This window comes from Phalaenopsis equestris, unplaced genomic scaffold (assembly GCF_001263595.1).
Source record: "Phalaenopsis equestris unplaced genomic scaffold, ASM126359v1 Scaffold000202, whole genome shotgun sequence".
NCBI classification, from domain to species: Eukaryota; Viridiplantae; Streptophyta; class Magnoliopsida; order Asparagales; family Orchidaceae; genus Phalaenopsis; species Phalaenopsis equestris.
This window is the reverse complement of record NW_018164644.1, coordinates 952,131-963,643: the sequence shown is the minus strand read 5'-3', so window position 1 is coordinate 963,643 and position 11,513 is coordinate 952,131. Positions and strand designations below refer to the sequence as shown.

The window sequence follows — 11,513 nt, the reverse complement described above, 5'->3', positions numbered from 1 at the left end:
GGATCCAATTTTCCTTAACTAAATTTAAACATCTCATAATTTTATTGCTAATTTCTTGTCTAATCTTAACGATACAATTCAACACCGGAAGAAATACATATTCTGAAAAGTATCGAATCACTCCCCTCAATTTAATTTAAGATAATATTAACCCATACCGTGTTCGATTTTGAAGAACTGAAATTCATTAAATAAAAAAACGATGGAATCAATTATCTCAGCTGTTTTAGACATAAATTAAATGATGAAACGCAGAAATAAGATAATTATGGTTTGGCAATTATCAAGACGACATAGGATCTTCGTCATTGTGAGGGCAAATATTGGTGCTATAATTGAGCTACAATAATGAGCCCATCTCCTGGGCTGCCATTAATTGACGGTCATACTTCGCCCACAGTGTAAATGGTACATCACATCAAAAGCGAATCGAAGTGCAAACAGTACAGCAATTAAGGAGTTGGCTAAAAGTAATGGCCCATAAATATCAAATAATGGAAAGGGGCATTAACTAACAACCTATTAATAATGAAACAACACAATTTACTTTTGCGATGGAATAGCCAAATGGCTAACCGAGACATCAGACTACGCCGCCTGCATGCTCAATTTTTTGTGCACGTCCCGATCAGTGCTTATGGCTTGGGCCCTACATGAGCTCTCTCTATTATTCGCCCCGCCCTGCTCAAAAGAAGACATTGAACGGGCCAATTACTTGCGGCAGAAATAAATGAAATGCCTTGCGAACTGCCAAGCTTTTAAATAAAATGGTAAGTTGACGAATCACATTTAGATTCCTCTCAATGGTGTTGAAAATCTGAAAACAGTCAATAATAAATTTATTTATTTATTTGTATTTTTCTTTCGTTATTTTCATACGACTCTTCGCTACTAGCTAAGCATTGGTGACAAAAGTAAAAAACAAATAAAATGTAACATGACTGGCTAACATTAGAATTAATCAATTTAACTGTTAAATAAGTGCCTCATAAATAAAAAAATGAAAGGATATTTCATAAACAATATATATATATATATATATATATATATATATATAGCCCTGTCACAGTCCTGGCTATGTCTTTCACCTGTCGCACGAAATTATACGGACCAATGCATTTTTCACGTTAGCAGGTCTTTATGTACATTTTTTGCAGCAGGCATTTATGTCATTGTTCCCATTGTTGCCCGTTTAAATAATACTTCCAGATCCGTGCAGCTCTCAAAATATTTATGAAGCAAAAACATATTTGCCGAACAACAAATCCACCCACTTAATACATTAATCCATAACGTAATCCTTAAATTAATTAGCAAAACAAAGTTCTTAAATATAATTATCTATACTAACGTTAATCGTGTAATAAAATTGAAATATCTCCCGCAAATAACAAACTAATAATCAAAAGCCATCCCTAATCCACATTAATTAATTTATCCGAACAGCAGAATCTCATAATTATCCATCGTAAAACTAGTCACGTGAGGGGGGCAAGGGAGATCAGATCTGAAGACGTCCTAGTATACGTAGGCCCGTCCATACGTTACTCGACACCACATGCATGCATGGAATAAGCAACTACCTCCGAGTAAAATTGAAGAGCGGACACGTGTTAGCTACCCGATCCAGGAGGAGGTAGAACGGTCCAACAATGTTAGCGCCGGGTTCGCCAGATAAATTAAAATATTAAATAACTAACGTGAAGAGTTGATTTATAGCAGGCAGGCGGGGATTATTAATAATTTCTGGTGCCCCTCCAGTGTCTCTTACAAGAAAGGAGGGAAAAAAGGAATTAGCTAACATTTTGTCTCTTGTCTTCTTCCTTTGTTCCCATATTACCCCCAAAAAACAAATATCAAATACTAACATATTTCCACTCTATTGGTCCCTTTGTTTTTTTTTTTTTTTTTTCAATTGATGTGCTTTCTGAAGTATTTTTTAATTTATAATCCTTTTAAATGTTTATTAATTAGGTATTATTGGTCGGACTGCCGTCACTGGATAGGTAGGACGCGAGCTGCAGCAGTAGTGCGGCGCATCTTGGCATCTCAGCCGTTGGATGCCGATCCGGCGGTCTTATCGCTTTCCAAGCCAGCACGATGGCGGTCAAGTACAGTGACCGGCGTGAGAGCCGAATAGTCCGAATCACAGCCGTTCGATGCCGCATCAATCACGGTGGTCGAATCGTAGCTGTCCATCACTGTGCAGCATTCCGCCAAAGTCTCCTGATAATGTTTGCAGAAATACCCACGATACAAATAAACTAAAAAAAGGGGAAAATGTTGGAATAAGGCGAAAATGTAATTCTAGGGTTATGTGCGCACTTTATTGAGATATTCACAGCAGAGCAGGGCAGAGCGGAAGGAAGGGAAATCAGCAGGGAAGAGTTCGCGCGCGGCAGCAAGAAGCGCTGCAGCAGCGGTCACAGAAGGCTTGAACTCGAGCGATTTGACATCTATTTCCAATAAATGAAAACGAAATTACTTTCAAATTTAGAGAAAAATAGTTAAAATCCACGATCCGAATCGAGAAATCTATACCGCTTTGGAATTTGAAGAGGATCTGAGAGGCATGCGTCTTTAGAGATTGGATAATGATTGGATTCGTCAGGGGGAAGTAGGATATGAAGAATCGGAGGAAGGAAAAGGGCGTGATAGATCGCATCCGCCATTCCAGAGCGCCGAGTACGACCAGCTCCATCCGTCGAATAGTCCGGGCATCGAAGATGAACCCCTCCTCCCTCTGCTCCGAACAATTTAGGGAAAATGTTGAATCGATCGGATCGAGATTGATCGACAGCAGATGATAAGCTAGTTTCACGGTACCTGTACATCAGCAGGGGAGAAACCAATGTTCTTCATCTTGGAGGCCAGGCAGAGGCAGGAAATGGCGAGGAGTCGTGCGATCCATGGTTTATCATCCTGCAGAGAGAAGAAACCAATCAGATCGGAGATAGAGCAGTACCGATTCGGCATTGGATTGGTGAATAGATTACCGGGATCTGGCTTTTGGCGAGGAAGCGATCAATATAGTTGGCAGCAAGGTAGGCTAGTGCTGGATCGAGATTGTTGCTGAACTGAGCCTGCGATTGATCAGATAGATCTTTCATTGATGAAAAAGCATAAGGCGGAGCAGAGGAGAGTGAGACCTTATTCCATGTTTTACCTGGACGATGACTGAAAGGGCATGGGAGCGGGTGGAGAGCTGGTTTAGAGCAATTGCCAGCGAGCACATGTGCTCCGATTCAGCGGCGAAAAGCATGGCGGGCTCGTCGGAGTGTGCGGAACCGAGAAATAGTCTTTTTGAGAGTTGGAGGGCTTTTTCATCGGTGCCGGAGAGCGGGTTCTCAAGGTCGAAGTTGAACTCCATTGCCAGTGCGTTAACCCTACAAACCGTTTGTGTGAGAAGAGAGAAAGAGAGCTGGGGGGAGAGAGAGAGAGATTAGTGGGAGAAAGCAATTAAGAAGGAGAAGGGAAATCGAGGTGTTAGCTTTATAAAGGTGGAGATGGAGAAGCTGTGGTATTAGGAAGCCGGAGGCCCCATGAGGCTGCGACAGTGATCACACTCACTCTCTCTTGCCCGATGAAATCGGGAAATAAATTGTTTGTAATTAATTAATTGCTTTTAATTATTGGGATTTTGAGTTAGATTTATTACTGAAATGAACAAAATATACCTGATTTTTCAAATCAAAATTTTATATATTAAAAAATAAAAAAGTATTATATGATAATTATATAATCTAAAATAAACATGAGATGAATTAATATATTAATACGTTTATTTCAATCACACATAAAATTAAAAAATAATCTAATAAATATCTTAAACACAACTGAAAAAGCAATACTCAACACGATATTAGAATATTGACTTAAGAAGTTTAAAATTCATGTTTTATGAAAAATAAAAAATAAAAATTATAAACATGTGATTAAATAGACATGGGCATTAGTCGGCTCGTCATAAGCCATCGAGCTATGGGCGGATTTGGCTATAAAAGAATAGAAATTTGGCGAGTCCAGCCCGATCAGAGCCCGCGTTGACTTAGACAAAATCCACAAAAGCCAAACTCGAGCCGCCCATAAAACCAGGCCCGAAAAAAATTGAATTTATTTGGGTTGATTTGCGTACATGCCACATAATTCTTGTTTGTATAATGTTTACATATCTCGCACCAAGATTTTAATATTTAGTATTATAAATGATTCAAGTTTATTTGTTGATATGGCAACAAAAGGGATTAAATTTTACTAGAAGGCATAATTTTCATATAAGAAATGATTGCTATTTAAGTATTTATGTGTTTATTTATTCATATTTTTATATAAATGCTAAGAAAAATTCATTCTCATCCAGTATAAATTTTGCTGTGTAAAGCTTCTTTTAGCAAAGTTTGAAATAAGATGCAGAAAGTTTATTATATATAAATTTTGCTAAAAGTCATTTCTTATATAATTTAAATTTTTTGCATCTAGATTTTTCTTTTAAGTCCCAAGGGCCAGCCCGGCCTAACCCGACCTATGGAGTTGGCGAGTTTAGTTATGATTTTTTAGATAGAAACCAGGCTCAAGCCCGCTTTGACTAGTCAAAGCACGATTAAGCCCGTCCAGCCCAACATCCAAGGCTATTATTAAAGTACTGTGAACCAAGCCAAACGATCTCTAATAGATTACACATCAAAGAATTAGCCCTGGAAAGCTTGAAGAAATACTAATCATCACAGAGTGGATGATCCAGTAAACCGAACTAAAACTACCGACAATAAAAAATTTTTAGGGCACTATTGACATTTCTCAATGTAACTGTTACACACTATAAATATAGGAACACAAACTTGTAAGAAAAGCAAGGAATATATTGTTGATATAATATTCTTAAGGCTCTTAAGTCTCTTTTTATCCCTCACTTTTTCTATTTATTTTATGTTCCATATCTTGGTTGTGATTCACATAAAAATTTTGGCTTAACAATAAATAATCACAAGGAAGTGCAGAGGAAGGAAAATAATTCTAATTTCAGCTATTTATTAAGTTATTTTTACATAATATATATTATATAAAGTAAAATTGTTCCTTAATTTACTTATCCAAGAAAAAAATTATTATTTATGATTTACTTGTCCATTATAATTTTTATTTTATCGATCAAATGTAAGGCAACTATAATTCAGTACATTATAGTCCAAAAATTAGTAATTAAGATAGTGATATTTTGATGTAGTAGTTAGTATGGCTCCTAAAAATTCACTTTTTTAATAAGAATCAATTGTAAGATCTCCAAACACAAAGGTATTTAAATTAGACATTTTTAAAATTTATTCTAAATAAAATTAACTATAGAATGTGAGTCTCAATAGAAATGTTCGCAACAAGCTCAAGGCTACTCAATTATAATGACATCTAGTTGTTTAAATTCTTAGAAAAGACTTCGCTACTTAATTGTAATGACATCTAGTTGTTTAAATTCTTAGAAAAGACCAAATATTTTGAAAAGAAGTCATTTTTGGTCATCCTAAAGTTTGTTTCAAAATTGTAATAAATATTAAATTTTCTTTTTTATAAACACGTTTATCTTTGTGTGTCACTTTCTATTTGTCATCATCATATTTATCTTCATAGATACGCTTCGTGAGTGGTACCTTAGTGTTTATGGAGTGATACAATTTTAGCCTTATCATGTATTATTAAATAACATTTAAAATGCAACCGTTCTTGAAATTTCTTCGCTTGCGAATTATTTTCCCAATTCTCGTATTTTCGCCGCCCCCACTCCATGTGTTTGAAGATGGAGAAGGTTTGTTCATTTTTCATTGAAATTTAGTTTGTACGTGAGTACCGTCAGGTCTGCCAGCTATCGATCTTTATTCTGCCACCATCTTTTTGGCCTTCCCCACTCCAAATAATTACCTAACTAACAATATATACACATAAATTTTGTTAATTTAAAATTTATAAAATAAATTAAATCTCTTAAAATTATTCTATTTTATGCCATGGATAATGACAACAATTTTCAATAATTTTAGTTTACGAAAGGGAAAATTGCCGGAGCAGCTCTCCAATTTCTGAATTTCGCATACAGGGCATGTGTTGGTAATGCCATTGCCCTTTCTCTGATTGGTAGCTTGGGTAGAAGGGCATGACCTTCTTTCAAATAATAATAATCATATAATTATTATCTATTTTAAAGTATTTTGAAGTATAAAATTGTTGGATCCACAATTGTCTTTTCAGAGCATACATCGAAAGTTAGAGTCGAGTGAAAGAGAGAATTAAGTGAACCGAGAATTACTGAGGATAGAATCGGGGGAGTTCAAACGGCTTGCCACCCTATGATCGTCCTTTTGTTTCTTATTTATAAGAATTTACTTTTTTACAATAAAAGAAATGAGGGAACAATTATGTAAACCATTTTTAATGTGATTAATGCCCGTTTGAATTTTATTTCATATATATATATTACAATTTAAATTTTGATATGACGGTAATTGATTGATTGATTCGCTAGAATACGACCAATTGAGGTGATCGACTAATCGACGACCGTGCCTCGTGTTTGGTCAAACGAAGATCTCGTCCGTTGCGGCAAAGCAGGTCGGTCGTCTAATTACGATCATGGATCATCTAATTACGATCAGGGAGTTTCTACCTGCGCTTTGGCCAATCCGTTGGTCGACTGTGTTAGATATGGCTCATATCTAGGGAGTTGGAGGTCGTCTAATTACGATCATGGAGTTTCTACCTGCGCTTTGGCCAATCCGTTGGTTGACTGATGGGTTGATTTGTTCTTGTTAGGTGAGTCGTGACTAACTTATCGCTTTTGACTCAAGTCTTACGGGGTCTACGTATCGTCCACTTGATCAATTCGTCTCCTCAGCCAGATACCCATATTTACAAGTTCTTTGTTGAATCTTGTCATTGTCTGTGTGAGGTATTCGATGAGACTTGCTGCTATGATGAATTACGTCTCACCTTTGACAGATGTTGTCGCTATAGGGCAAGGGACCATTTCTAGGGATTTGAACTGTCATTGGTTTAGAGACGCGGCTTCACCTGCTTGACAGTGACTTGTTATTCCACTGTTTACCCTTAGGGGGAAGCTTTTTTGTTTTTGGTGGTTCGTTCTCTTTGAGATTCATATTGGTAGCTCCAATGTATACAATAATGTTAATAAAAACATAAGCCTCTCTTTAATGACCATAGTCGAAATTTAAGTATGCACCTTAAGATAAAGATTGTTTCTGAGTATAAGTCTCACCAGTTTAAAATACACCAAGACTAAACTTCTAAAACAATACAAAAAAACAAGCTTATTTTAAAGTGTTTTCAATGATTGTTCTTACTAAGAAAAAAAAAATCTTTTTCATCAATTTCTTATGACTTGTAATAAATTAATATATCGGTCCCCACTCTCAACGAAAAAAGAGAGCTAAGAGTGTTATGCGAAAATAATGCAGAAAGGAAGAAATTCACATAAAAAATTCAAACACAAAAGTTTTACGTTGTTCAGTGTTACGTTGATTCGCTTAAATTCACGGGGAAGGAGATTTCACTAGCACCGGATGGGAGAAAGAAAAAAAGCTAGGGGTTACAAGTCACGCTTCTCATCATATAGCTCTCATAAGCCTCAAGTCCCTTTTATAGAAAAAAAATGTAACATATAAGTAAATAATGTCAAAAGACCAAATCACCTCTAATTACAATAAAAGCCAAAAATTCAATAAAGAGAAGACATAAAAATATGCTAAAGAACCTTCCATCATTTACGTTTTAATTAAATCACGAAGAAAATTTAAAGAAAGCTTTGGGACAACTATGAAAAGCGCATGGAATGCAATCATTTGCATGCTTCATTACTCCACATCGTAATTATTTCTCTTAGGCACCCGAATTGCAACACGAAGCATGCACTTAAAGGAATCTTGTCTAATAATTTGATTTGCGTAGAATTAAAAGGGTAATAATTCTGAAGAGGAAAAGCCATTGGGCCATTAGAGGGAGCTTCTTCGGGCAGATCTAGATTTAAAGGAAGTTACACATATACGCATGAAGCATTAATGATGGTAAAGGAGGAAATAGATCAGGACAAGATGGGATGACTTGATGAGGCTGCCATTGTTGTTCTCTTGTGGGCGCTTTTTTTTTCTCTTATCGGGCGTCCTTTTGTTTGTAGCTTAACTTTACATTATTCATCTGAGTGCGAAAGTAATGGATCGATGCTCTAAAGGTTGGATCAGTAGCACTGCACCATTTGGGACCAATTTGCCCTGTAACTTGATTGGCCTTAGCTCACTTGGACTCTATTTGGAGGTCTTTCATTTGCTAACATCTATTATATAATCACGAGCTCTCTGTAGCACTGTTTTAAGTTGCATCAAATATATGGCACTGCGAGCTTTCAGCCTAAACATAATAGATTTCGAGTCATACACTCTAACTATGTCTATTTGTTAAGAATATTGTACAAATTAACTTTTAAATACATAGAAATTTATGTGTACAAGTTTAATGTGCAATGTGCTTGGTTGTTTTTTTGCCGTGTGAATTTGTTTTTTGCATTATTTTGGCAACAATTAGTATTAGAGCTGGATAGACAATTCTAGATTCGGGCCTGAGACTGCAATTCCGGCGAAGTAGTGAACGCGAGACAAAGAGATTGGAGCAAGTTGGGCTACAAGATCTAGTAGATTCATGGATAGAAGCATGTCATCGGATACTCAACATCTATCATGACCGTGAAAAAAACTTCGATTTAGGTAGTTATGCATCCCATCAAGATCGAGGTGAAGAAATTTGAGGAAAAAAAAAATAGCACGTGGAAACACTATATGATGTATACGTTGTGACCTTTGAATATGTGAAAAATTATTAATAGCGATGAGCATTTTGGAGAGATAACATTAAGAGATCGATTGAAGATGGATCGAAGTAGGTATGCCAAGTACTAACACCTGTCAAAATCCTTGATTTTCTGTTAACAAGCTCTTCCATATATGAATGTTGTCTGAACCACTCAAAAAAGAAATCCATTTGTATAAAACTGGTCATAATGATAACCAACATTGCGTCAATATTTAACTGAATGAAGAACTACAGTTGTCTCTCAATCAATGATTTAGTCTTCTTCTATAGAGAAACATATGATGTAGATTTGAAGATTTAGAAGAGATTATGATATTGAGTTTAGTAATTATCAAGCTTAAAATCTTCTCAAATTTTAACTATTTTAAAATTGTTTGAATCAACCCTACATGAAAAAAACTGACCATCGCTCATCTTAGCAAATTGCAATAATGAAGTTTCACATATAATATAATAATTTATTTTTAAAAAAAATTCACAAATAAAAAACATAAATGGAAAAAATAAAAGATGCCAAACAAAGTTCAGGAAATAGATGGACAGTGAACGATATTATTACCCACAAGGCTTACAACTCAACCTACATGCATGATGCTTGAATGCTATTCAGGCCAATCTATTGTATATCATGTAGATATGGTGCATATAAATGTGAGCTAAATGTCTAACCAAATGATTGCCCTCAGCTGTATGTAACTTCTATTTTTAATATAAGTACATTACATATATTTTGTTCATTAAACTCCAAAAATAAAAAATTCACTCGTATTGTCTCAGTTGAACAAGTCCCAAAAATAAGAAAAATGTGCCATGCATTTAGTACGTTCATGTAATATTGTTAATTGTTAGATTGCAGTATAACACACAAATTAATTAAATAATAATAAGCTTGAATTCATGAATTTTCTCCTGACGCCGACCTCACATGTAATATTTGTTAGCACAGAGCTGCCAGCGAAAATTTGTCTTGCTGCATCCATGCTAAGCCACACAATCCTTCCCTTGCTGCTGTCTTCTTAACAAAAAGCTCAGAGCACGCAGGGCCACCTTAGCCGCGGCCAATTCATGTAAAGGAAACGAATGACTACACTTTGGTCGCCTGCTCACACGCAGTTGTATGTTTTCCATGTATACATATTATATAGCTTTCTTCTAATTTAAGCTCCCTAAATTGCAGAAAATCAACACAATGATCTGATGCAATTCTCTTATTTCTCGAAGTATTCTCTCTAAGAAGCTACAGCTTAAGCAAAAAAAAAAAAAAGGATCTGTAAAAATATATCATTTAGCTAAACAAAGGAAAAAAACTGCAATCTACGAAAAATTAACTTTTTAATACATTATGAAAAGGCTGAAAAACGCATATCACACTTGGCAAGAAACAAACAAGCAGGAGCAAGGTGTCATGTGTAGTTACTTTCTTTCAGCTGGGACCGTGTGTATAAAAAGAAAAAAAGAAAAAAAGAAGAAGAAATAAATTGAAGAAAAGAACAGAAGGCTGAGGCCTACAACTTCTCTTTTTTCCATGATAACCATTCCAGCGCTTCTTTGTAAGAGACTCTTTAATGGATTCTCTATAGTGGACGCATTGGTACTAGAGAAAGATCAAAGCAGCGAAGGAGGCAGGAAGGAGGGCACAATTTATTCATCTGCACTCATTGGTGTAGAAGGAACTTTGCTCTTCTTTTACCCCAAGTCCAGCGCATATGATATGAGCTTAAGGTAGTTGAACCACAATTCAAGGTTTACTCAAAATTTTTTAAATTAATTAATTCAAACTAGGTTCATTAGTCTAAATTATAATTGGCTTTCTCTGCTCTAGATTTGAAAGCTGCATAACTTGCTAGTTTTGCGAACATTTTGATCAACTTTTCTTCTTTTAAGATATCACTCTTAATCCATTAGATAAACATGCATTCTTAAATTCGAGTCAGTTTAGTTTTGTAGCAAACATAATAGCCTATTAATTGTGTCAATTATAACAATTCCAAAATAAGTAATTAGGTATATACATTTAAACATTCTATTGCTAATATTGAAGCTCATCATAAATAATATTTAGCATACCCAATTAAATTCAAATTTAATAGTTACCCTACTTACATACTTCAATTATTAGTGTCGACCTTTAAATAGGTTAAGCTGGTCTAAATTTCAATCAGATGTGAAATTTAATAAGAAAATCAATAAATTATAAATCTGAACACGTGTTACTCAGGTTAAAATAAACTCAGCTCAATTCATCTAAAGCGCCCGCCCCTTTCTCAAAATTTCATTGAAGCCAGATCTAAGTCATCAATGAACTCCATTGATTTCCAAAAGCTAAAATCCAATCAAATTTCTATACATCTGCCTTTGATCTCCGAGGCAAGTCATACAGTCCCACATGCCATTGTTCTCAACGCCGAGCAAGCTTCAACAGCAAGGCATAGGCCCTAGGGTCACTTCGATAAAAATAAAAAAAGAAGAGCGTGTGGCAGTCAAAAAGAGAGAGACTTTGCACGCTTAGAATGATTATAGGAGGATGAGATAGGTGTCACCATAATTGTGGTTCGGTCTGTTATGAGTTGAATACATAATAAGGAAATGGGATGGGCTACACCTCACCTTGGTTTCATCATTTTAATATATATATATATATATATATA

At 35.4% G+C, this 11,513-nt stretch overlaps 2 protein-coding genes across 3 annotated transcripts in view; one reads left to right on the top strand and one right to left on the bottom strand.

Annotated features, from left to right (window-relative positions):
- Window positions 1-312: 312 nt before the first annotated feature.
- Window positions 313-3,560, bottom strand: LOC110022743 (putative cyclin-D6-1). Of its 2 annotated transcripts, none has more exons than XM_020721827.1 (6): window positions 3,167-3,560; window positions 2,997-3,083; window positions 2,827-2,922; window positions 2,542-2,743; window positions 2,326-2,456; window positions 313-681 (listed from the first exon to the last, which is right to left on the bottom strand). In XM_020721827.1, the coding sequence occupies exons 1-6, from the start codon at window positions 3,368-3,370 to the stop codon at window positions 589-591; spliced, it is 813 nt and encodes a 270-aa protein (XP_020577486.1). In that variant the 5' UTR covers window positions 3,371-3,560; the 3' UTR covers window positions 313-588. The 2 variants fall into 2 exon arrangements, with proteins under 2 accessions (XP_020577486.1, XP_020577485.1); XM_020721826.1 differs by lacking the exon at window positions 313-681 and adding an exon at window positions 1,957-2,226.
- A 6,996-nt stretch (window positions 3,561-10,556) lies between these two features.
- LOC110022761 (equilibrative nucleotide transporter 3-like) overlaps window positions 10,557-11,513 on the top strand; it is a 10,379-nt gene continuing 9,422 nt past the window's right edge. The window contains exon 1 of the mRNA XM_020721858.1: window positions 10,557-10,587. The gene's annotated coding sequence lies outside the window, so the exon portion shown is untranslated. The remainder of the gene's footprint in view (window positions 10,588-11,513) is intronic.

What these genes read in the sequence shown, in the direction of transcription:
- LOC110022743 (XM_020721826.1), bottom strand. Translation starts at nt 3,370, where the DNA reads ATGGAGTTCAACTTCGACCTTGAGAACCCGCTCTCCGGCACCGATGAA. An exon ending in TCGCCAAAAGCCAGATCCCG is followed by an intron (nt 2,923 to 2,996) that starts GTAATCTATTCA and finishes TTCTCTCTGCAG; the next exon opens with GATGATAAACCATGGATCGC. An exon ending in GCTGTGAATATCTCAATAAA is followed by an intron (nt 2,227 to 2,325) that starts GTGCGCACATAA and finishes AAACATTATCAG; the next exon opens with GAGACTTTGGCGGAATGCTG.